General features: G+C 42.0%; 2 protein-coding genes across 8 annotated transcripts in view; both read right to left on the bottom strand.

Moving 5' to 3' along the window:
• Nucleotides 1-8944, bottom strand: part of ALDH18A1 (aldehyde dehydrogenase 18 family member A1) — a 32024-nt gene extending 23080 nt beyond the window's left edge. Inside the window, exon 1 of one of the 4 annotated variants that reach the window (XM_010408410.2) lies at nt 8863-8944. Coding sequence is in view for 1 of the 4 variants with exons in the window: in XM_010408409.3 (XP_010406711.1) it covers nt 2591-2737 (147 nt within the window). In the remaining 3 variants the exon portion in view is untranslated. The other 3 variants (XM_019291266.3, XM_039553591.1, XM_010408409.3) reach the window with 3 other exon arrangements.
• Nucleotides 6371-24972, bottom strand: TCTN3 (tectonic family member 3). Of its 4 annotated transcripts, XM_019291269.3 has the most exons (14): nt 24840-24972; nt 24018-24139; nt 21184-21314; nt 20152-20260; nt 19959-20077; nt 18834-18869; nt 18414-18488; nt 18185-18319; nt 16812-16907; nt 16520-16617; nt 15772-15937; nt 14927-15064; nt 11492-11623; nt 6371-6658 (listed from the first exon to the last, which is right to left on the bottom strand). In XM_019291269.3, exons 1-14 carry the CDS (start codon nt 24929-24931, stop codon nt 6611-6613), a joined length of 1497 nt encoding a protein of 498 aa, XP_019146814.1. In that variant the 5' UTR covers nt 24932-24972; the 3' UTR covers nt 6371-6610. The 4 variants fall into 4 exon arrangements, with proteins under 4 accessions (XP_019146814.1, XP_019146815.1, XP_019146813.1 ...); XM_019291270.3 differs by lacking the exon at nt 11492-11623; XM_019291268.3 differs by lacking the exon at nt 6371-6658 and having other exon boundaries at nt 9399-11623; nt 18185-18310; nt 24840-24971.
• Between the last annotated feature and the right edge of the window lie 1923 nt (nt 24973-26895).

The following is a 26895-nucleotide window of genomic DNA, read 5'->3' on the forward strand; positions in this document are numbered from 1 at the left end:
CGAAGTAATGCATATAGTCTCACCAAGGAAACAAACGAGATTAAAAAGAATCCAGTTCTCCCAGATGGTATTTAAACCACGAAAACTCTCCTTCCCCTTTTACAAAACTTTGCTTCCTTTACTTGCTTTCAATCCATTTCCCTGCACCATTGAAACAAAGCAAACAAAACCGCACAAATTATGGTACAGAGAAAGCACTGAAAAGAGGACAAGGAGATGTTATAGTAACTGCACTGGAAGACTGCTATGACAAATACCAGGACATTTACAGCACTGACAGTTCTGGTATACATGTACATGAATACTTGAAGGGGCCTCATTTCCCTGCATCAGTGTATTATTATCGCTCATTATAATCCTTAAATATACACCTCTACATTAGACAAGGCAGCCACCAGCACATAATGTTTCTCCTGTTTAGTCTAGTAAAGCTTGCATTGCATGGCATTTTAATAATATTAATCTGCAATGTCCCTCCAGTTCTGTATTTCATCTGAAATGGCAATACTGGCCACTGCCAGGATGAGGCAGACAAAGGACTCTGAGCAGATCATGCAACTAAGCAAGCAGTCAAAGTTTTCTTCTCATAACATGGTAAGCTTAAAGAAGCTGGGGAACGGTACTAACCGGACATTACCCCTCTGAACCCTTACCAGGCACCTCATGCACCTGCCTCCAGGGTTGCACAATTCCCACTGTTCATGTTTCAGCCTTCCACCTTGAAGCTCCCCTTGACCTCTACAGTCAGACACTGTCTTCTCAAGAGGGTCTTAGCTGTGCCGCAGAGAGATGCTCAAAATCCAGCAGCTCCTGATATGAGCTGGCAAACACCAGGTCCTTTATCCAGAACCCCTGCCACCACAAATATCCTGAGTGGAACTGCCCATTCCCCTTCGGCTCCCTTTACAGACTGTGCCGCTTAGGGGACAGAAACAGGCACTCTACTGGAAGTTTCACCTCCAGACACTTTCTGTTACCTCTCCTTTCAGGCCTTTAACTTCTGCTATAGTAATAACCTTCAGCTGGTGCTTCACTGTAACAGAATACAGACCCACACTGGCCAGATCAAGCTGTGCCATCTCCTTGGCTGCTCCTACTGACCGGCTGGAGAACCACTTCACGTTCTCACTACAGGCTGCTTGCAACTAAGAGCAACCTTGTCCTTCTGGAAGACTGTCTCCTGTTTCCCTTTGCCAGACACAACTTTGCTAAAACAAAGCAAATGATGAAGAGTGAGAAGTCAGACAGTGTGAATCTTTTGAAGGAAAAAGATTAGAAAAAATAGCACATTTTTGAAACTAGCTTGTGAGAAAAGGCAAGTTAACAAGAAAACAGAGAGTTTAAAGCAGCAGCAGGTATCAATATGTGAAATGGAAATGGATGCTGCCAAGAAAGCACAGACAGAGCACAGTTTACGGTATGATGTAAACTACAGGCTTTCTTTCAGGCTAATCAAACACCTTTCTCTCCTTTCACTCTAGGATTTAAAGGTAATTTCAATCCTCATTTTCCATTCCACTTGCATTTCCACCACTTCCATAGCTGGAATGGTTCTGATATTCAGTAACAAACAAATTTTAAAAGGTATATAATTAAAAATAAGATTAAAAAAAAAAAAAAGTACAACTTTCCTGCCTTACTTGGAGGAAGCAATGAATAAAAAGCAAAATGCATTATTCAGGTACTTCTCCTAGCATCAGCTTAAAAATTTTTTTTGTCACTGCTAGAAAAACCTAATTCTTCCAAACTACTCTCCAAATATGACCTTTAAAAATATCCTTTTCCTATTACCTCTTTAATGAAAGTTATCCTTGTATTATTGCTCATAGAAAGCGATAGCATCACCCAGTTTTCATGTATTTATTATCTTAAAAACAGCTGTGAAGTAGCACTGTACATTTAGACACTGTTCCAGATCAGTGTAAAGAGACTTAAGTTAGCTTCCAAAGCAATCAGCGATCTCAAACCCTAAACTTGTGCCTTGAACACCAACAATCTATAACACTTTTTTCAGTCTATTGACTGCAAAGCCATAGCATGTCCACAATTATTTGCAGTGAGTTGATTAAATTAAACTAAATAAACTGTTTTCACAGATATAAAGGCAAATACTTCAGTGTTAGGACATTCCACAAGTGAAAAAAATCTCCAAATCAAACTCTGATCGACAGAACTATTTTGCAAAACACTTAAGCACAGAAGCAGAGATAAATCAAGTTCAAAGGAAATGCACAGAATTTCTACGAAGCAAGTCTTTACCACAACACAAATTTTAAGTCCTCAGTAACATTCAGAAGCTTTTACTATTTAAACAGCTTCATTACCTTACCAACTGAAACGTTTGCAAGGGAAAAAAAAAAATCGATCTGCAGCTCTTTGTGCAAACTTCAACCCTAGAAACCTTCCCAGAGGGAAGCCAGTTCAGAAGAACTGACTAAAAGAAAGGAAGACTTCAAATAAATGGTCTTTAGAGCAGGTCGCATATAGGTTCACCCGGGTTCTGCAGATGGTATACGCACAGAGAAGAGGCAATTCAAAGCACCAAGCACCATGCGATTCCTTTCTCTCAAGAACGCATCCCAGCACTTACAGTGCGGTCACGGCAGTACTGCCTGGCGCGGCGGAGCAGCACCTTGTCCTGGCCTCGGAACCCTTCCGAGTGCCCGAGCGCCTCACAGGGCACTACCCGCAGGAGCTTGGTGTTATTCCATTTTGTCAGACCCAGTCTATAAATCATTTCTGCAGCACAAGAGGGGCTGTGCAGCAGCAGCACCGGCGGCAGGGCCGGGCCCTCGGCGGCCTCCCTGCGGAGCGGTAGCCGAGGGGCCGCGCGGGTCTCCCCGGGGCTTTGGCACCCCCGCCCGAGCGCCGCGAACCCCCGCGCCCTCCGCACCTGCCGCGGTCCCGAGGAGCAGCACGCGCGGGGAGCCGGAGACAGACGCACCGCGCTCCCGCCGCCGCGGCCTCCGCTGAGCCGCCGCAGCCAATCCCCGCCCGGAGCGACCTCGGCCGCAGCCAATCCGCGGCCGCGGCGGCACCAGCCACGTCACGTCACCGGCGGCCGCCTCGCCACCCCCGCACGCGCTCCTTCCCCGCCCCCGGCTGTCCCGGCAGATGATGTAATTCCAGTCCACGTTGCAGCACAAAATCCTGGCCTTTGCAAGTTACAGCCTTAACAACTGTTTTCTGTCTAGCTCCAGACTAGTCCAGACAGCCCTACCCAGAGAACAGGCTGCTGAGCCATCTCCCACAGCGGCCTCCCTTAACCTGGATTCTCCTCGCTCTCACATGTTTGCAGTCTGGTGCAGATAGCAGATGAAATCCAGTCAGCCAATCTTCTTGGAGTGACTTTAGTTTCTCAGGCCGTTTACATCCTTTCTTTTCTCCACTGCAGCCCAAACATCTTCACAAGTGCAAGAGTGCTGGCTTTGCTCTCTGCTTACCTCCCACATCCCATTTGAATTCACGTCTAAATTAACAGAATCAGGATAATTTAGAACTATAGAATATCCTGGGCTGTAGAAGACCCACAGGGATCATCAAATCCAGCTCCTGGCCCTGCGTAGGACAGCCCCAACCATCACACCACTTGTCCAAAAGTACCTTAAGCTCTGTCAGCCTTGGGGCCATAACCACTGCCCCGGGGAGCCTGTTCCAGTGGCCAACCAACCTCTAGACGAAAAACCTTTTCCTGGTATCCAGCCTAAACCTCCCTTGACACAGCTCCAGCATTTTCCTCAGGTCCTGTCACTGGTCAGAGAGAGCAGAGATCATTGCCTGCCCCTCCGCTGCCCCTCAGGAGGAAGCTGCAGAGTGCGACGAGGTCTTCCCTCAGTCTCCTCCAGACTGAACAAGCCAAGTGCCCTCAGCAGCTCTTTGTATGGCTTCCCTTGAGACCCTTCACCATCTTTGTAGCCCTCTTTTGGATGCTCTCCAATAGCTCAGTACCTTCCTTATGTTATCGTGCCAGAACGGCACACAGTAAGTGTGAACTGCACACATTTAGGTTGGAAAACGCCTTTAAGATCATTGAGTCCAACCATGAGCCTAACACCATCAACTCCACCAATCCTGCACGTGGCCAATCTGCAACCATGGTGGCCCTAATCCACCCCTAAGTGTCGCATCTACGCAGCCAGGAAGAGCACTGCCAGCTGCCATGGGCTCTGCCGGGTATTTTAGATCCCTCCAGAGATGGTGACTCTACCACTGCTGTGAGCAGTCTGTGCCTTTTCCAATGCCTGACCACCCTTTCTGTGAAGACATTTTTCCTAATATCCAACCTAAACCTCCCTTGGCACTTGTTGAGGCCATTTCCTCTCATCCCGTCACTGCTTCCTGGGGAACAGAGCCAGACTCCCACCTGGCTGCATCCTCCTGTCAGGGAGTTGTAGAGAGCAATAAGGTCCCCTCCAAGCCCCCTTTTCTTCAGGCTGAAGCTACCTCAGCTGCTCCTCATGAGACTTGTGCTCCAGACCCTTCCCCAGCCCCATTCCCTTCTCTGGACACACTCTAGTCCCTCAATGTACTTCTTACAGTGAAAGGCCCCAAACTGACTTCAGGATTCAAGCTGCAGCCTCACCAGTGCCCAGTAAAGTGGAATGGTCACTACCCTGGGCATGTGGCCACACCATGGCTGATACAAGCCAGGTGCCATTGGTGTTCTTCACCACCTGGGCTCATAGTTCAGCCACTATCGACCAGCACCCCCCTGGTCCTTTCCTGCCAGGCACCTTCCTGTCATTCCTCCCCCAGTCTGGAGCACTCCATGGGGCTGCTGTCACTCATGGGCAGGACCCAGCACTTCACCTTGTTGACCCTCATACCACTGGCCTTGGCCCATCAATCCAGCCTGTCCAGATCCTTCTGCAGAGCCTTCCTGCACAACAGCAGATAAACACTTCTGCCCAGCTCAGTGGCATTGGCAAGCACTCATCATTGCAATTGGTAGAAACCACAATTCTACAGTTTTTCATCTTTAAAGACATCACAAAATCCACAGTAATCCCCCAGTTTAACTCAGACACTAGTTATACTGTTTTCTGTCCCTACCTACGTAATATTACCACTATTATATTCCTATTAGAATTCAAACAAATTCCAACAGTATCAATTCCCATACTGTTGCAAGGGAGTTGTTCTGTGGGCTATTTTTATTTATTTGTTTAGGGGGCTGTTTATTTTTTAGTTTTGTTTTTATAAATTGTTAACAACATCACCTTATAGGATCAGGAAACAATCTTAAATGAAGGTCTCAAAATCGTGGAGAAAACTTCACAAAGGAAGAAGAATATTCAAGTGGTGGGAAGTGGAGTTCAAGACATTTGGAAAAACTTCAGTGTCTCAAGAATTAACAGAAAATCCAACTCATAATTATCTGACATTAACATATCACTTTCTCCAAACAAGGGAAATTAGACAACTCTCCCCCTAAAAAGAAGAAAAAATACCAAAACTACAAGATGCTCCCCATCCTTCTCCCCCCAAAAAACCCCCAAACAAACAAAAAAACCATACCCCAAAAATAAGGTCATCACTTTGTTAGAAGACTATTTGGAGATCTTTACTTTGCCAGAAGTGGAATTTGGTTTAATCATCACAGTGCACGTAAGCCCTGCTCTCCCCCTCCTCCCCACTCCCAATTATTAGCAATTGCAGAAAAAAAACAATGACAACACCAGAATGTTGGTCACTCACTCATTAAAAAAACCACAGCAGTGATTAAAGGTGTATCACAGCAGTTGATTTTTTTTTCTTATTAAGACAAGCCTTTTTTATATTAAGTCAAGCCTTTCAGGAGGTGGGCTTTGATGATCCTTGTGGGTCCCTTTCAACACAGAATATTCTGTGATTCATTTCGAATAGCTAACAAGAAATGGAAATGCTCTCATTTTAAGCTTACCTGGCCAATTTTTAGCATGCGCAACTTCTTTGAACTGTGCTTCCAAATAAAAAGCAACAGGTTCCCCATAACCATTTCACATACTGAGGAGCTGCTTTTCTTTTTCAGATACTAATCTGACCTCTGGTTTTGAGTAAGAGAAAAGGCGTACAAAATAAATCAGTATTTCATTTGCCACATGAAAACAGTAGTTTTTATGGAAGGATTCTTGTTAGTGGCAGGGAATGCTAGATTTACTACATGGTCAGCAGTTACTTACCTCAGTGTACTTTGCAGGCATAGTAAGAAGTGAGCAATGTAAAACTGTGGTTTCAGACAGTTAAAGGTAGTGAACCTTCAGTAATCCTAAAGAGAGTTCCATCTTCAAGAAAAAGCACGGAACTATCCTGATGTTAATAACCATATGTGTAGGCACACATGCTACAGTCCACTTACCTGCATCCCAGACGTAATTGCAAGAAACACAAGTACATCTCTGTGCAAATACTTTATTCCCCAGATAAAAAAGACAAAAAAAGGAAGAAAAATTCACACAGCGTAGCTGCTTTAATAAAGCTTTCTAAGTGAGGAACATAAGGACAGGTTAATTTAATCATGCACAAGTCCTCATTAACAAACCTCAAGATAGGATTAATTAGCATATTTCAAGCTTTTCCTTCCTCCTAACATCTCTTTACTCTTGCCTCAATCAAATCTTGCTACTTTCTTCTACCACCTGTTTTGAGCACTGAGCAGCAAAACATCAGGTTCCACAACCTGTTAAGAGAAAGATGATACAACTAGCATCCCAGTTCTGTTCCAGTTTTCCTACACCCATCAAATGAAGGTTGTACAATTGCCAAACATCACTCAGGAAAACAAAATAAAACTCGTAGGTAGAGCAGCAGTCTGTCAGATGCCCAGATAAACTACATCGGTAGGACAAGAAAGCAATCAAAACTAGTTGAATACTCCCCTAGTTTCCAGCTTTGTGAAGACTGGGGTTATTCACCTTCATACCACTGATGATTTTACAGGCTTGCAGTGCACCTACCACCTCATTCCCCCATCTGCTGTCATGCTCAAGTTGTCCCTGAACAATTCTAGCACCAGAGGTGCACCACCCCTTCTGCTCAAAGCTGCAATTCCTGTCCCCAAGCAAGACAGGTTGTTCATGCTAATATTCTGGTCAAAGACTAACTGACTCACCCATCTATAGAAGTGAATATTAGCACCAGCAAGAGAGAAGCACAGCAATTCCTTAGACTATACTGCCACTAATACATCAGCATAGGATGCTCTTACTTTCCTTATATCAAGGCTATTTCATATACATATGTATACAATGATCTCCATTGCTCTTCCTCCACCTCCCTGATTAGCCCAAACACAGTGGTGCATGCTAGCCAAAGGAGACTCCAGAACTGCATAGAGTACTCAAATTTCGATAAATAAAGGATTAATGTATTGGTATAATATGGTCTTCTATTCTGCATTCCATTCCTTAAGTGATAATTTCTACCATTCTATTTGCTTTTTTTTTTTCACTACATCTTGAACTGACTTTTCAGAGTATCATGCACAGTGACTCTCAGATGTTTTCTTCCCTGGATGCTGCAGAAAAACGTAAAAATACCATTGCTTTTATATTCCTAGTAACACAATATGCAATATGAACAGCTGAAGAATTACTGAAGCTAAGCCTGAGAGATGCTTACTTTGCTATTAAAAACACATTTTTTATAACAACCCTGGCAAAACAGTAGCTTAGAAGACCAAGGAAATACAGCAAAAAAAAAATAAATCAGCAAAGCAGTTTACACAACAAAAAATATTCAATGACACAAATATGGAAAAGGTAATACAGTTTCTGAAATGACTAAACATAAATACTTGACTATAGAACAGGAAAGAAGAAAACTTTATTTTAACCCTTTGTAAATTTCTTCTCAGTGTCTTCAAGAGCAAATCTGGGAAGAAGGTAAATACTCCAATTATCCATCAATTTTAGGGTACAGAGTCAGCACAGGTATAAGCATGTGGAAAATTTTTATAAGTATATAGAAATATTTGAGTTATTTTTCATTTAAAAAACCAAAACTCTTCTTGACTTCGTAAGTATAGAGACAATTGTCAAATAATTTTGGTAAACCATGTAAGCTTTGTTTCTTAAGTCTCCATTACCTAGAGTTTGATTACTCTTTTCAGAAGGCTATCAGGTTACTTAAAAAAACCTCTAATCTGATCCTGTTCTGTCTACTGTGAAGAAACAGTATGTGAAGAACACGGGCTTATCACAAAGTCGGGTCAAAACCTAGGGAGTGACTGTTAGCTGTCACGGAAGTGTCAGGAGGGTTTAAATATTTTCTTTGAGCATGGAGAAATCTTGTAAGTAGGCACGAGAGACCAGCAAGTAAAAAGAAACCTCAAGAGGAGCAACAGCTCTGCTCTCAACATCTCCGGATGCATGAGGCCCGTGCAGCTCTTACCAGTTCGTCTGGTGCTCGCAAGGGATCAAAACTGCGATTTCACACTGCCGTTAACCCCCGCAGCAGTAACGTTCTGAGACCGCCGAGAAAAAGTGACCCCGAATATGTACGGCTCTGGAAAGTCTGCGGGGTCCGAGGGACCGGGGGTGAGCGGGTGCCCCCCCGGCAGTTCTAAGGCTGAACTCATTTGTCCTTTCCCTCCAGAGCCCTCAACCTTCTGTCACGAGCGACACCGCAGCCGCTGCCCGTTCTCCACGCGGGAGGGGAACGGCCAGCACCGGCGGAAGGCGGGCACAACCCAGCACGGGACCGCCCCTTGGCGAAGCAACCCCGGCGCTCCCTCTGCCACCTCCGCCCGGCCAGGCCGGGCCGAGCCGCAACCCCGCGCCCGCAGCCCAGCCCACTTCTCCGCTCCCGGCACGGCCGAGGCTGCTCTAGCCAGCTCGGATGAGCTCTGCCCTGCCTGGCTCGGCTCGGCATGTCCCCACTCACCCGCCTGGCTCTGCACGGCGCAGCCCGGCTCCCCGCTGCCGCAGTCACCGCCGCGTCACGTCGCTTCCGGCCCCACCCCGCCCGTGGCTTCTACAATTGCTGTTGCTTTGAAATCTAAAATTCGAGGGTTAGGTTTGGAACGGACTTTAAAAATGATCTAGTAAAGATCATCTTCACTCAGACAGTGCAAAAATAGACCTACTGCCTCAAAAAAGGGAAATGTTGGAAAGACGGCTCTAGCTAGAATGCTGGCAGCAGAGAAATAAGAGTGTTGTCTCAGCCCTTTTGTCAAGGAGTACAAATACTCCATCCTGTACATCTGACATACGAGTCTGCCTTGTGCGTGACACTGTCATAAAGTTGCCTGATACCGAATTGCAACACAGGCTATTTCAGATCGGGGCGGGGGAACACAACATGACAAAGTAGACCCAAAATTGCACTGTTACAGGAAACCACAGAGCCTAAAGCCACAAGCATTGCTGTTGCACGGCTAGAATTTGAACATGCCTTAATTTAGGCTGGACAAGGTTATGGACAAGGCTCTTTCCAGCTTTATTTCTTGCTGTAACAAAATGTGAAAGGAGCCGAACATGAGCTAGAAAATAGGGTATGTTGGGGGTATGGCAGATAATTACAACATAAGGTGATGCACTGTTCCAGCACTTCATGTATTTGCAGCCCATAGAGTAAACAGTATCTCTGTGGTCATACCTAAGTGGATTACCTCAATAATGTAGAAAATAAGGAGGCCAGATCCTTTTCATTCAAGCCCTATCCCAATACATTTGGCATTGACGTGTGACATTTGGGAAGTTTCTCCAGCTAACCCTTTGTAATTCAGTTACTGTCACCTCTAAATTAATTTCCTGGATTCCACAAATTATGGACATGAGAGGACATGGGACTACAAATGTGTTCTGATAAAAGCTTTTCAAAGGTAGTACAGGCACATCGGAGAAGCCACATCTATCTAAAAATCAAAGGTCATTGCTGTACTGTGTAACAGTACAGCCCTGTGTAATACTGGAATGCACACAGTTCTCAATATTCACACCAGCTTGGTTGGGCTGCCCCAGAATAGGAATCAATGGAAGCAGCAGACACTTGCATGGAATTTGTTCCCAGCTAATAAACCATGCAAACAATCACAAAGATAAATATGCGACATTAACCCAGAAGCTTTTAGATGGGTTGTAGTTTTGTTTTATTCGTATTATCTCCTTTGATAACCCGACTAACTACAAGTTTTTCAGTTTATTTTTGCACTCTTTTTTAAGTTTGTAATGAGGAGGAGCAATAGAGTTGCTATGTGCAGTATAGGTACAAAAGCAACAAATACATTTTATTAAATATTTTTGACCCTTATTGATTCCATTGGAGTACTTGGCATCAGATGGGGCAGATTTTTCCATCATCTGAAGAATTTAAGATAAATAATAATAAATCTTTTGCTAAAAAAAAATATACTTTCAACAGCTTCCTGGAACAATTGAGCAGATTTCCTGTGTGATGGTATGGGGCAGGCTAGATAATCAGAACACCACCTTTAACTTCAAAAACAATAAACTTATATCCTGGTCCCAGAGACTGAGCCAGAGGTAAGGTATTGCAGCAAGCTTCAGTCTCATAATACATCTACAAATTTTCCTAAAATAATCAATTTTTTAGCTTTAGAACTATTCACAACTCTCTCTGATGTGCCACTAGAATTTTAGTGGTTGTAATTTTCAGTTCAGTTCCTATCCGGAGCCACAAGAGAATGTTTCTTGTCTAGAAAAAACTATATTTGGGCCCATTTCTTCCAGGAGGGGGGGAAAAAAAGATCAGGAAGGAAGATGTTTTGACAAACCATTAAAATTCAACTGTATTTCAGAGTATATGGCATTTACAATTACTTTGCTTTGTGAAATGCTCTTGCTAATGTAAACAGTGATTAAATCATGAGAATTTCAATTGAATATCTGTATTTGAAAAGACACAGAAAAGCAAATTTCAAGAAGTGTCACAGAGGCGTGGTTGTCATCATCTAACAAGGACAGGTTAGGAGTGACTGGCACACATGTCTACACATGTCATAAAATTAGAATTCAGGCCGACCAGGTGGGCTCCTGTATTTTATATGTTTGGTTAGTTCCATATAGAAAAATCAGGTGCTTCCCCAACAGGGAGCTAACTGAAAGCAGCTCCAAAATGCTTTGATTGAACTCAGCTTCTCTCTCCATACTCCTTCGTTTAGAGAGCATTCTTGGTTTCTGAGAACATGGACTAATCATTTTAACATCTTCCTCCTTGTCCCTCATTAATGCAATGTCTTTGGATTTCTCAAGTGTGTCACTGCAGTGACATTCACAGATGGTATATACAGAGAAGAGGGACATGAGAGGAGAAGTTGTCTGCATGGCTTAATCCCAGAACAGAAGGTACATAGATATCACAGACACAGTATAAAAACCTGAAGACAAAAGCCCATCATCTGGATCGTATCCTGAATATATCAATTCACTCACCAAACTTTAAGCACAGGCTCTATCTATTTTCAAAAGCAGAAAATACTAGACATTATTAGAATCAACAAAAAATACCCAGCCAGATCACCTCTGTAACTTCTTTCTACATTCAGTGCTACCTTGAATGGGAAAAAGATGTCAAATGGGAGTTTCCAGTGCATTTGGGGCTGGCCTCGTGGAGGTTCCGGCCAATCCGTCATGTCAGTGAAGGTAACGACAGTTGTCACAGGTACCGTGCTCAAGTTTAGAAACTGCAACAAGAAGGGAAGCAGAAAGTGTAGCGATCTTCAAACAAAAGGCATACCCCTCCACAATCTTCTAGTGGGGACTCACTGTAGATGACTGGCAAGCATGATGTCTTTGGGACAGCAGGAGTTAAGTGACCTAAGTTTTCAGAGGAGTAGCCCCTCTTTCCAAAATTGATACTTAGCAGGTAAGTTGAGGGTATAGTAAAGATCAGTAGCTACTGTGCATCGTATGCTACAGATCTCCAAAATGGCAGCAGTGACTCAAGCTCTGCTATAATAAGCCTTCTACTCAGAGGAAAGACATACCAGCTAGTTAGTAATAAGAACAGATGCAAAGCTAGCTTTATTTTTTATAAAAGATCGCCTGGCTCTTTGGACAAGTGCTTGCTACCAGAAAGAACTGCCACAAGATGCAATCCTATCAATAAAACATCAATAAATTAAAGCAGGGACCCAATACCATAATAAATTTATTGCTCACATTTTAGGATGTTGTTTCAGGAAGGAGACAGATCAGTGAAGATCAAACAGGGGAGTAAACTTTTAAAGCCTCAGTTCTTTCTGTTTTAACAGAATTCTGCAAGAAAACTAATACACTCCATCTTTGAGCTGCATGGAGTTTCATGGCTACCTTGGGCTGATGTAAGACCATGCTGCTGCCAAATGATCAACCTCACGCCCTGCCCCACTTGCCAGCTCTGCATGCTAACATTGAGAGAGAATTCACTGGCAGCATACCTTCTGTGCTTGCACTGGTTTAAGCCAACCTGTGAAATTATGACCTCATTCACTTCCCTGAGAAGAATTTCAAAGATTGCCTTTAGAGTGAAGTTCTGTAGGAAGCATTCAAAAAAGTTGCAAGATAGAGTTCATGACTCTTAAGACAAAAATTCTGAGACTCCTATTGGGGAATTTTTGTGGTCTTCCTCAAGGCGAATTAAAAAAATACTCCTGTGCTTAAATAAAACAGAAAAATAAAATGAACAATGCATTGGGTACAGTCCTACTGCAGCACGTGGTTCTACATGGAGTCTGCAAAAAAGCATAATGAGCAGGTTCCTTTTGCACCTTTGCACCAGCAGCATCATTCCTGAGAGCATCACCATGGGGCACTTCAGCCAGCCCCAGGCCTGCTCCGCTGCTCAAAGGTGGCCCCTGAGCAGTTCCCATTCCAGAATGACTGCAAGACAATGCTGAGGCTGCTGCTTCTCTCATCACTTGGAAACTTCACTCGATTGCAAGGTGTCCTGGCATTCCTGCTTCTAGCGAGTTTAACCCCTTCTTGCCCTCCATGCCAGATCAGTCCTCGGTCACAACTTACCACTGCTGAGCAGTTACAAGTAGAATTTCCCCATCACTTCTGATGGACAGAAGTTCTCCTACCAATGAGTAAACACATGATAGGCCAAATCACTTTAGTCAACAAGAAGCCTCAAGATTATTGATTTAGTGTCTGGACCTTCAAAAACTGCCTTAAAATCAGAGAGATTAGAGCAGGGAAAAAAAACCCCATACACAACCCCTCCAGAACAGCTGGGAGAAGGCAACCACCAGCAACTTCCAGCATGCTCTTGTAGAGCTCTACATCATTTAAAAATGTCCTGTATTTTCAGGAAGTTCAAGTACAACTATGACTAGATATTGTGGATGGATGTGGAAATCGGGATGTCTTCCTTGGGTTCTCTGTTTTCTGGTCAGTTACTTAGGCAACTTTCCAGTGATACAGTGTGGTCTAAATAAAAAAAGGTTTCCCTAAAGAATAATTAAAGGAACTAGAGGATAGTTCTCAGAGAATCTGTAGGCTAAAGCTGGGAAGTGATGTAATTTGAAAGTAACGTGCAGTCTTGTATGCTTACACATAGCTGCAATTTATAACTGCAAGTTGGTCCTTTGCTAAAATGTCTTTACTAACAATCCTAATTTGTGGATTGTCACTGATGAAGTCAGTACTGATTTTAATGGCATGGGGTTTTTTTGCTGCCAGAAACTTGCTTTCTTATAATTTGCTTTGCAATATACCTTAAAGCTCTAAAATAACGAGCATCAGTTGCTCAAGCGAATCAAATCTGAATCTCATTCCTCTTGATTAGCTAATTCTTACTGAGGGATTCACACCCTGCACTTTTACTAGGAATGCAAGTCTTCTTCCTCAGACAGAAATTTTGTTAATGAAGCCATGTAACAGGTGATTTAAAAAATATTTTCATGGGGTAGGGGTGTCAGTTTGCCTCAGGGCAATATGAGTTTCACACGGTTAACATTTTCCTATCCTCTTCTCTTCATGTATTTTGCAAGAAGGGAGAACAAAGGGGTACCAAGAGACCCATTCAAACAAGCGTGTAAAATCTCATTTAGACTGAGTCTGAAGTTCAAAGAGTCTTAACAGATCAGACAGATACTTTCCATGTCATACCTCACAGCCATGAAAATGCCCACGTGGGTGTCAGCTGCTCCCCCTAAAGCCCTTACAGAGAAGCGTAAACCTTGAAATGTATCTACTGCCCAAAAGACTATGTGATGTCAAAAAAAAAAAAAAAAAAAAAAAAAAAAAATCACAATGAGATCCACTGACACATTCTTGAGAAAGACTAGTCATTGAGTCGTCCTCTGTGGACGTGTTAGCTGACACATTCCTTCTGACATCACAGAATCACAGAATGGTCTGGGCTGGAAGGGGCCTTTAAAGGTCACCTAGTTCAAGCCCTCTGCCATGAGCAAGGATGCCTTCAACTAGACCAGGTTGTTCAGAACTTTGCCCAATCTGGCCTTGAATACCCTCTTTCTGGCTTACAGCCTTCCTCCCCAGTTCTTTAAATATGTTGCCATCAGCATTAGTCACTTCCTCAGCTACCTGCTGGTGATTTCAGAAGTTCTAGAGGAACAGAAATATCTTCTTGCACAGATTATCAGCATTCCGTGTAGTCTGTGAAACATTACTCAACTAGAATTCCATATCAAGGCTTTAAGAGACAACTAAATAAACATGGAGTCACTGAATGTTTGTAACTACAACTTTATACCAACCATAACTGAAAGTTTAAAGACGGAGTCCTTAAGTGGCAGAAAGTGGTTTAGGGTTGGAAAGAAGGTATCTTTCCCTGTTATGCAACTGAGTGAGGACAGTACTGAAAAGACCACGAAACAACCTTCCTCTATGGAAGGCTGCCATTGCAGCCGGACAACTGCTAAAACTCAGTAAATCTCAACTTACTTAGTTTCAAGATCATCTGATTCCTTGGTTCTTAAATAACCTGTAAACTCCATTTAATTACCTCTGTGTGTGAGGGAAGGTTTTTAATTCCATACCTTGAGGGGGTGACACTGGTAAAAGTACCGTGCACCCAGTATTTGAGCTTGTGGGTTGGACAGAAGGCCCATTTTAGTCCACAATATCTGTATCTCCAGGGTCACAGGAACCATACAACAGGAAGTGCAATTCACAGCCTGAAAATAAAATATACCCCAATCAACTCAATATAGTATTTTAAAAGTGATAAAGGACCATTATTGTCAAAGTCTAATGTTTTGGATAATATAGGTCACAGAACCTGAATTGATCACTTCAGCACTAACTCTGTAACTTCTGGTCAGGTCAACCACCCATTTTGGAGCTACATCCATCTCACTGTCATCTCATTTCCAACTGGAATTTTTCTCAGCTTTACCACTTGGATTTCACATTCCACTTAGCCATCCCCCCACAGATTAACAATTATTACAATACAATTGGCTCACAAACTTTATCCTTATTAGGTAATAAAATAGGATATAAATATCCCCATAAAAATATTCCCTATTCTGGAAAAGCAAAAAAGGATTATAATAATAATTAATAGGAAGTAAACAGCTACTATCAGTTCCAAAAGGCTGTCAGAAAACCATGTAATTAACACTGGATTTGGTATTACACTCTTTTTGCCCATTTAAACAGCAGGAACAGGATTCAAGAGATAGGAAATCTGTCAGGGTTTGTTAGGGGCTTTTTTGGGGTTTTTTTTTTGCTACCCTATTATTAGGATACAATGACCGCTTACCTCTGAGAGTCATAGGATCATTACACAGAAGAAGTCCAGATACCCCCACCTCCCCAAGGCAGTACAAAGGCAAGAAAGGAAAAATATTAACAGATGGTCTTTTTGCATTCATATTACCTGCACGCTGCAGTTCTGAATCAGAATGGTCATCCACTCTTCTGCCTGGGTTGAATGAGCACTGCCAGTTATAGCAAAGTCTTCTGTTCTGTTCATCCCCTGAAAAGCCTTGTATAACTTCTGCTGCATGTAACTACAGTTATTGTCTTCCAGTACTGGGGATAGGCTGGAAATGAGAAAATAACACCTTTTCCAAAGTGACTTCCAGGACAAAAAAAAACCCCCAAACCACTATCAACATCCTTTCTTTGCAGTAAGTATTTCTTCTGCTCTTATAATCAATCAACAAGTATTAGTATTAAACAGATGCAATTTCAATCCTCTCTGCAATGAGAAAGGAGAAAAATATGGCAAGGTAATGTATGATAAGGAAAACTGACAGCTCTTTAGCCATCTTACCATATCAGTGGTCTTACACTTGCCGTGTCAGAAGAACGATCCAAATCCTCGAAACAACCACTTTTTAAGATTCACTCCTCAACTCCACTCTTGCCCAAGACATACTGCCAGACTACAGCCTCAAAATGTCCCAGAAGACCTTCACAATGTTCATATTATTCTAGCAGTCCACCATCTTTCCAATATTCAAGTTCTCTTAGGAGTATACAAAAGATCTGTAGAGACCCACCGGTGACCTCAGGGAAGGACCTAAGCTCCACAGCACTACACGAGTGACTACAGAACAACATGCTAAGTGAGTCCACAGCTTCTGACTGTCAGGAAGGATGACTGCAGAGTGTGTTGTTACCTGATTTTGCAGGCTGTTCTCATATTCCTTCCAAACTGTACTATGTGTCTGAGGAACCCTGAACAACTTCCATCACTTTCACTCCGTAATATGCTCATCTGACAGACTGCACATCAAGAAGCCAAACGAAAGTATAAACAGACAACATACAACACTCATCTTGTATTTAACAATCCACTCACCCCATATTCCTCCTTATCCCTATCAGGGGACTATAGAAGTCCAGACAGTGGAGTACCAGAAATCAAAAAATCCCAGTGATAAACAAAAACGCATAGCAGAAAAAGGATACATGTTGCATGGCACCACTGTTTGCAATCAACAGTGGTGCTCCATTGATATAGCCAGGGTTTCCACTTCTAGGCAACGTATGAGAAAGAGTCCTGGTCTACAAAGATGCAAAGGGAAGAAACAGAAGATGAACATATTACCACCAATGACATCCGTTCATCTCCAAAGATCAAATTCACATTCTCAAAAATATAAATGTAAGCTGTTTTTTGAATGACTGATTATTATACACTACTTAAACTATTTGTTTCCAAGGCTTCTTTCTTACCTGGCCAATTTCATTTGCAGTCCAGGAGGTAAAAAAACTAAATGTCAGTATCCTGAAATGTGGATAATACCAGGAAAGCTCTCAATACAATGAATTGCTATTGCTCAACATTTGTCTCTGAGGAAGTGAACAGATCAGTCTGGGCAACTCCACAGAAGAACTGCAGAACAAACCCTGCCTTGACCCTGATTCTTAGTGGACCATTCCACTTCTAAATGGTTGTATGGCAAGAGCCTCTAGGCATAACTTCAACAAGGCTGCACTGCACATTTATCAACCCCTGAGGTCACCACTTATCCAATTTTACATTGCCTCTATGGGACATGATTTATGTGAACTTAACACACATTAGTATTTCCCAGATTTCTACCCCTTCCAAAGTAACTTTCTTTCCTGCTGCGCAGGCAAAGTTAAGCAAGTACCTGGAATAAATTTAGCAACTTCGTTCACAAACACTAAACACGTCAGATACTGCCCTAGCTTCAACCCTTTCCTTCACAAGGCCATGCAGCTGACTTATCCTCTTCCCTTCTACCCCAACAGACACACACAACCAAAAACACCCCAAAAAATAAAAAAACCCCAAAACAAAACAAACCAAAAAACCAAAACAAAACAAACAAAAAAAAAACCCCAAACAAACAAAAAACCCCAAACAAACAAAAAACCAAACCAAAACCCAACAAAAAACCAACCAAAAAAAGGCCAAAAAGCCCAAAACCAAACCAACCAAAAAAACCACAAACAAGCCAAAAAACCCACCCTCAAAAAAACCCACCAAAAAACCCCAAACAAACAAAAAACCACCTAAAACCAAACCAAAACAAGAGCAAAGATAGTCATATAAAAATAATCAGCTCCTTGAAATTTGTGCAATGAAAGACTGCATGCTTGTGCTGAGCCTGGATTTTTCTACTAGCATGGTTTACTTGAGACCAGAAATGCCTCCCCTCCTATCTTCCACCACCATCTGCACCCCAGCGTTCTGTTACTACTATACCACAGTAACACTGCTCTAATCTTTTCAGGTCTCATCTGCACAAAAATGAGTCACAAACTACAGACTACAAACTTGGTAAAATTCCAGGGAGGGTGGGGATACTGACCCAGAAGTGCATGGTGAAGTGCTGCTGCAGAGAGGATCTGGAGTTCCCAGAGATGTTGCTCACTTTGAACCGGACAGAAACACTCTGAATCCCACTTGTGCCACTGTATTCTATCTCATAGATCACCTCAAAGTCCAATTTAGAGAATAAGCGGAGACAGAGTAAGGTAATAGGGCAATGACTTTAAGCTTGTGTTAAGCTGCTCTAAAAGGAAAGAAGATTCACATACCTCAGAAACAACATTGGTGCATGTGTTGTCTTTCATGTGGGGAGCTCCAGGTGGTGAGACTGCAGTGACATTTACCTGGAGACAGTAAGCATATTAACAATTAGTAACTGTTTAAAAGGAGTGTGCATTTTTTACTCTTTTTCACTGCTTTTCCATCCAAGTCAGATTTACCTCCCTGCTGTAGCTGTGATCTAGGGGTACATCACACTGCTCCAGATCCCAAATCTTTTTCCAAGAAAATAATCTACCTGCCTGACTTTAGTCCTATCTATGCCCATTCATTTAAAAATACGCCCTTACTTATGTCCTTTTTTTACCAAAATGTCCTACTTTTGTCAAGAAAAATCTTGTCTCAGACACAGCACATTCCAATTTTCCCTTCAGAAGCAGAAATTCTTTTCATTGGGAATAGAAACTGACCTTCATGGGCTGCATGATGGCGTCATTAATTGGGACCTGGGGAAAATAAACGAACCGCTTTACAATACCAATAAAAAGCTAAGTAAATTGCTGTGTTTGCAAGTGACTAAAGCCATAAAATCATTACAAAAGAGCCTGAATATTACAGTGACAAAATTACTTTGTTTATTCCAGATGTGAAAACTTGTCATCATTTTGTAATCTATAGATCACAGACACAGTCCACAAAAGGCATTTTAAAATACCAAAAGACAAACTTAAACTTGGCCCTGCTAATGCCCTGCAGAATGCAGGTACTTTTAAGTATCACATCTCTGATCCACTCCTGAGCCCCATCTTCTGCAATCAAGTAAGTACTTCAGCGTCCAGTTAAGGAAAAACTGATTGGTGGCAACAGTGACAAAGAAAGCCCTGAAAACATGAATTAAATCTGATCAACAGAATACTCTCTATTACAGTTATGTAGATTTAGATTTCCAATATAAAGGTAAAATGAGTCATCAGCTTTAATAAGTGTTCATATTTACAGCATTGTTTCCTCTTGGAAAATTCTACAGATAGAAGACATTTTCATATAAGCATTCAGTAAGACCAGTAGGATGAACCCAGAACAGTATATTGGTTACTTTGAAATTATTGTCAGGATAAATAGTAGAGAAATTGATATGGATGTAAATAGAGCTAATATTAATAAGGGGCCTTCAGTATGATTTTAGAGATAATACTTTATGTAAAAAAAACCACCCTAATTCTTTACAGAGAACATGTACTGCTTGGTTGATCAAGCTGATGGAACAGACAGGAATACTTCGATAAACAACCTGTTTAAAATGTGAGAGAGTTTTAGATAAACCATTAGAACTATGAAATATCAATGAAGTATGTGTTACATACATTAAGAATTTGCTAATAATGGAAATTTATTGGAACGTAGTTTGAATTGAAGGATTATCACCAGTCGTGACATTTTTAACAGGTTTCCCAGCAAGAGGGCCTCAACAACTGGGAGATCAGGGATGACACACCAGATGACCTTCAGTTTTACAGTTACCTGAAGTCCCAGTGGAAGGCAATGCAAAGTCAAACACTAAGATTTTGAACAAAAGCAAGAAATATGAAATGCACCTTTAGCACAGTGAAGTCGCGGTAGTAGGAAGCAGCATCTAGGGCAGGGTCAGTCATGCAGCTCTTGCTCAAGTTGGCAAAAATCCGAGTACAGCTCGTGCTTTTACTGTCCAAGAAGCCTGGGAGAGTTAAGACATGACAACAAATAAAACAGAAGCAAACCATCCTAAGAGATTCTTCCCCCTTTACTAACCAGCAGGATTTCCATCAACACAAAGTCCACTGGCTCCCATTTTTACTGGCTGTCTGAGCATGCTCAATACAGATGATGAATCAAAGTAGATTAGGATTGGATCACCAGCCTGAAAAGACAATTTGGAGAAATCACAAAGTTACTGTGGAATACTAAGGCTGAGGGCAAGAGACAAATCTGTACTTCTTTGTATACACCCAGTTTTATTTAAAAGGTTGTCCTACCTCTTAAATACAAGGAAACTGACCAGAAACTTTTTATACACTAAGGAATGGAAAGTACTGAGAGATAAACAGTTCAACAGTGTGCTCTGGTAACCAGGAGGGCCATCTGTATCCTGGGGTGCATCTGACTCAGCATCACCAGCTGCTAGAGGGAGACGATTGCTCTACTCTGCTCTGCATGCTCCTATGGCCTCACCTTGAGCCCTGAGGGCACTTTTGGGTGCCACAACATAAGCCATAAAGCTACTGGAGAGCATCCAGAACAGGGTTACAAAGATGGTGAAAGGTCTCCAGGGGAAGCCATGCAAGGAATGGCTGAAGTCACTTGGCTTGTTCAGTCTGGAGGAGACTGAGGGGAGATCTCATTGCACTCTGGAGCTTCCTCCCGAGGGGCAGACACTGATCTCTGCTCTCTGTGACAAAGGACAGGACCCAAGGAAATTGCTGGAAGTGTGTCAGGGGAGGCTTAGGCTGGATATCAGGAAAAGGTTCTTCCCCCAGAGGGCCGTGGGGCACTGAACAGGCTCCTCAGGAATGGTTACAGTTCCAAGGCTGACAGAGCCCAAGGAGCATTTGGACAACACTCTCAGGCATAGGGTGGGATCGCTGGGGCGTCCTGTGCAAGGCCAGCAGCTGGACTCGATGATCCTTGTGGGTCCCATACAACTCAGGATATGCTATGATCCTATGATAATATGGCTTCTAGGTACAAAATAAGAATCTTTCAATCTGTTCTCATTAGACATCATTACAGACAGCTTTAATAAGAGTATACATGCAAATTGATTACTATTTTCTTTCAACTCACACGGTAAAAAGCAGAGAACGATGGCTGGACTTGTGATGGTGCTAAGAAAGAGTGCCTGCCATACTTCTCCAAGAACTCCACAAAATCAGATTCTTTGATATCCTGTGGCTGTTGAAAATAGTTCAGCTTTGCTATATTTTGAAAAGAGAAAAAAAAGAAATCCACCAATATTAAGTTACTAGAAAAGATAACAGGAAATACTGTGCCAATATTTTTAAAAGGAATAACTTCGCTAGCTGGTGCCTTATAATAATTAATCCATAGTAACACTTCTAATAGGCTAGTATGATCTACAAACGGGATGATATCATGAGTACTAATTTGTATGGGTCATGGGAAACAGATACTAATACACAAAGTGAGTTTCCAAAAAGCATGAAGACTCCTTAACAGCTATCATAATATGTGCTGTAATTTCTGTGAGATGCCCAAATTAGACACACATGACATTTTAATTACAAAGCACTGCCCATTTGTTAGTTCACTTAAAGCAACATTAAATGGATTCAAAATAATTAAGGTTGGTAATACTCAAGATAAGTATGAATAGACAACAGGCATCCTAAAAAAACAGACTTTCTGTTGGTATCCTACAGTATCACTTATACCTTCCTGACCTGGTGGTATTCAATGATATGGTTATGATGCTATAATGTATTAAATTATTACTGCCAAAGCACTGTTATAAAATGGTAAATTATTAAAGGCATGCTACGTATACTCATCCTAATATGAATAACTTTTCAATACATCCAAATAAAGCATCTTAGAAGATGCAAGGATTACATATCCTACTGACAACAGGAACAAGAGGCAGTATTCTCAATTACACAGAACCAAAAAAGAATTTACGTAACCCAGCAGGTTTGGGGGGGGAAAAAAAGAACAGTATAAAAAGAACCTTAAGCTCTCAACGCAATTCTGCTGTTCAAGGGCAAAGCAGATGCTCAGAGGTACAGCACAGCTAGCAGAAACAAAAGCTTTTTAATATCCAAATACACCACTAATTAAGTAGTCAAATCTTTCAAGGAGATAAAAGTCAAAGGAATATCAACCTCCTACAAGGTTCACAAAAATAGGTGCTTGCTTAATAATCACTTGAGGGAGACTGAAAAAGAAAACATTTGCAGCTGTGCTACTCATAGCCATTTAATCGATTTGGGATCCAGTTCTTCACATACTCTTCCATTACCAAAGCTGAATACTTGCTACCACAGGCTAACAGCATTACATAATGCAAAATATACCTGAAAACTGGAAGGAAATCTGCAGCAAAACTTAAGATATTCAAACTGCTTAAGTTTAGATACTAAAGGCTATGTAATCTTGCAGAAAAAGGCAAAATGAAATTTCAGACAATTTAAGCTGCTAGCAATGGTTTCAATGAGGTGAAGTTGACCTGTGCATCACTTTCACTGGCCATGATAATTCATTAGGGCTCGATTATGTTTCTGGCAGTGGTAGCTCATCACACCATCCTGGAAAAGCTGCTGCCACAATCAGCTGATGAAAAGATATGTGTCCCTATATTTCCATGGGAAAGGCCACTAGGGAGAAGGCTGCTCTACCAGAAAACTTTATGATCCTTCAGGAGATTCCCAAATAAAATCTTCCCCATGTGTTCTCCCAGCAACAAGCACAGAAAAAGAAAAGGCCATGTGAACAGTGAATTCTGTTCCCAGGTGTGCTGCAACTAACATATACATGCAGTCAAATGTTTAGAACTGTTCAGTGGGCCTTATCAGGTGATAGATACACATTAGGCCCAAATATTAAATGGCTAAAAAAATCTGGTGCCATCAATCTGGACACAGATCATCCTTTCTGTGGATAACATTTAAAATTCAGAATCTTTTTAATCCTCTTTTTAGGATACTATGAATGGTGTGGCAAAAGGGTAAAATTTAGATTCCAAGTTACAGGCTGAAACACCCAGGAGCCTGACAGCACTTTAAGCTGAGGTTAAACCCTCATCTAAATTCATCTTTACTGTGAGATCTACTGAAAATTGGAATGGGTAAAGTTCTAGCACTACTACCTATCACACTATATATTATGAGGCTCTCATAATTTCTTTGTTCTTCCCCGTATGCAAAACACTCAGGCAACATCTGTAAAGAGCTGAAAGCAGGACAAGGTAATAAAAAGCTAACCTTGTTTTGACTAGCTGTTGTACCTGTTAACCTCCTGAGCCCCTCCCAACCTAAGATACTCAAAGACTTAGGTCAGAAGCAGATGGAACTGTGGGTCACAACTTGTAGACACATAACTCAAAAGAGAAAATGCTAAGTGTTCAAATGTGAGACCACCACAGCAATTGCACTGAATGCCAGGAACTGGACACTGAATCACTCAAATGAAGTACAATGTGGAAAGCAGAAAGAGAAAAGAATGTTAATGGCACATCCTACAAGGATACATGATTACCAGTGAAAAAATCATCACCAGCAGAGAAGAAAGGCTCAAAATAAGCATATATAATAAAGAATCCAAGACACAATAAGAAAACACTTTCTGAAAATTATAGTAGTGGGATACTTCAAATGTCAACCCTTATCTGCTGCTCTATGTGTAGCCACCTATGTAAGGTACCTCAGATGCATAAGCAATTGATAAAGACTTATTTGTGCTCAGCCAGAGACCCTACCCTTAGTAAGAGTGCAATAACCTTTTTCTTTGTTTTGTCTTTGGTGATCAGACCCTGATTCGTTATGGTCTCTCTGGAACTGTAATAGCCAAAATAATTAGCAACAATTGTAACGTGTAGTTCAAAAAAATATCCCCTAAGCAGAGGCAAACTATGAACAAAATATGTGAAAAGAAAGATTGCTTACAGTCATCCAGCCGCACACAGAACAGCAGATCACGTACACCAGGATCAGAAACGATGTCTGTAGGATAAGGGGTGTTACTTCTGAAAATGAGTGACTTTTCCACACACACTTGACTCGCAGACCTGTAAAGACAAGCCCCGCCCCCGCACGGCAAACTGTAAGATGGACTATACTTACCTAATTTCGTATTTTACATTACATAATGCCAACAACACAACACAGTATTACTGTTCATCAGTTTGGGTGAACTGTTGTACAATCTGCATTGATAGTCAATTACAGAAAGCCTCTCTTGTCATTGTAGTAACTTTGTGGACACTCTATTAGTATAAGAAGAAATCACTCTGACATTCCCTGGAAGAAAGAGTGATTAAAAACAAAATCAGTGTCCATATACTACAGTTCCTCTCGGTCCTCATCCCAAGTGCAATCTGCAAAGACAGATTTTACTCTCTAATAGCTGAGACCATCTTCCTCACTGACAGCATCTTGTGGTCTGCACTTGTTTGACCGTCTCCTCATTGCGCACCGAAGTTCCTTTTCCTTAAGCCCAGACTTCCCAGCTCCCACCGCCAGCTGCCTCATCACGGAGTAACCAAGCCTCGCTTTACCTCAGCCATTGTGCTGTCGGCCCCGGGAAGCCTTTCCCAGTCCTCGGCCCACCGCTAAGATGTCCCCGTGCCCGGGGGCGCGACAACACCACAGCGAAGCCCCGGCGGCTAAGCCACAGTTCCCGCCGGGAGCCCGGGCCCGGGCCCGGTCTCCTGGCTCGCCTCGGCCCGGCCCGGCGCCAGCAGCGGCAGAAGCCAATCCCCTACCCACCTGCTGCCGCCGGAGCGACGGGACGCGCCCGCGGGGCTGAGAGGGGGCCGCGACGCCAGCAGCAGCACCAATACCACGGGCAGCGCCGCCATAGCCGCACAGCAGCGCGGAGCCACGCGCGGAGCCACAGCGCCTGCGCGGCCGCCGGGGCCGGGCGGGGCAACGCTCTTCCGAAATAGCATGTTTAAAAGAGTTAATTGTGAGTGACTGTAGCTACTCTGTGTTAACAGCTACTAGAAATTATCTATTATTAATGAATTCATAGTATGGCCTTATGATTGCGTTAAGAGCGCTTGTGTCTAACATTCAACATGAGTGATCCTATTCTGCTATCGTTTGAATGATATAAATTGAGTGGGTCACTAAGTAATCACTGCTTTACATTATGTTCGAGTGCATAAATTAGTCTGCAGAGCTGGCTAGGTAAAAACACAGTGTTTCACTCATGCTAGACTTTGTATCACAGGCATTTCCACACGGTGGACCAGATGGTAGAAGATTCTTAATTTTGACATCATGAAAATTTTTCTCAAACAAGTGCCAGAGCTTAGTTAAAATCCCACACAGCTAAGTCCTGGGAGTGTTTGGCTTTTATAGTTGTATCTTTTAAATAAAAATATTTTTGGAGGTACTTTTTGTGAGGTTCTTTTTCATGCAATATTTATTTAATATCTGAATCTGCCTGGCACAATATAGTGGAGATTAAAAAGTCTGTATGTGTTCAAGGAGTCAAATAGGGCAAATTCATGAGAAAAAGCATGTCAAAGATCATTAAAACTGCAGGTACTGTAGCAGGGCCTGCTCAAGTTTGCTGGTTTTGAGCTGTTGGAAGCTTCAGGGATTCCTTACTCTGGAAATATTGCAATTCCCTGTTCTAAACTCTTCCTTAGCCTTCTACTGCTCATCTCTGTCAAAGGAAAGCTCACTGGCTAGGCTTTTGTTCTGATCCAGTTCCATTCCTGTGTTCACTGTGTACTAGATTTTCACCAGAATCCAAGATGGAGAAGAGATACGTTGAGCCATTATTTTTTTGGTGAGTAAGGGCAGCGCAGACAACAGAGGCATTGTGTCATTGGATATTTACTTGTCATTTGCTGTCTTTTATTCCATATAAAATACACCCACTCCTCAGATTAACTGCTTCAGTGATTTGGTTATAAGTGCTTTCTAGGAACACGTAATTTCAACTTAAATAAAAATAGATTGATTTAAGCTTTTATTCAGAGAATTGATAATGGAAAATAATTTAATAATACAAGTTACATGTTCATGATCAATTTCTAAACAAAGATAATAAGATGCCTACTGTGTCTACAGATAGTGTCTATAGATAATACTTCCAGTTTGTCTAAATCTCTTTGCCACCTAGAAATTTTGTTTCTCTCCTTCATTGCTCTTTATGTGCATTCATGGCTCTACCTTAGTATGCAGCTTGGGAATAAATGGAATGTACATGTCTAGTCTCCTCAGGGTCATACATGAATTCCATGGTACATAATGAGAAGGGACAGCACCCACAGTACAGATAATGAAGTTGCCCTTAAGCTGCCTTAGCACAGAACAGAAAGAAAGGAGCAATAGGTGAGAAAATGTTACTGAAAACCATTTTTATATTCTCTTACTGTTAGAAAAACACACCATAGCAAAGCCCTCTGAGAAGAACAAACATGTGACACATGAAACAAGATTTTTGAACCTGCAAACCAGAGTGCAAAAGAATGAGGAAGTAATTATAATAAAAAAGCACATGGAGAAAACCAATGGTTCCTTTGACATCTGTACTATTCTCATTAGAGAGTATTTGGACTGTACTATTTCTCATTCTTTCTAGATTCGCCTTGCCTGTAGGAGGAATCAGGCATGTTATCTAGTATCTCATCTATTCAAGGAAAATAAATCCTATAAAAGGCAACTGGACTGTGAAGTAATCTCCCTGCTGCACTTTCTTTTGGCCATTTACAGAAGACGTTCTATTATTAAAGTTTTTACTATGTTGGTTAACATGACTACTTTAATCTCGTTATTTGTACGGACAGGTGACTTTAGTGGCAGTAAA

The sequence above is a fragment of the Corvus cornix genome, chromosome 6, assembly GCF_000738735.6.
Source record: "Corvus cornix cornix isolate S_Up_H32 chromosome 6, ASM73873v5, whole genome shotgun sequence".
Lineage (NCBI taxonomy): Eukaryota > Metazoa > Chordata > Aves > Passeriformes > Corvidae > Corvus > Corvus cornix.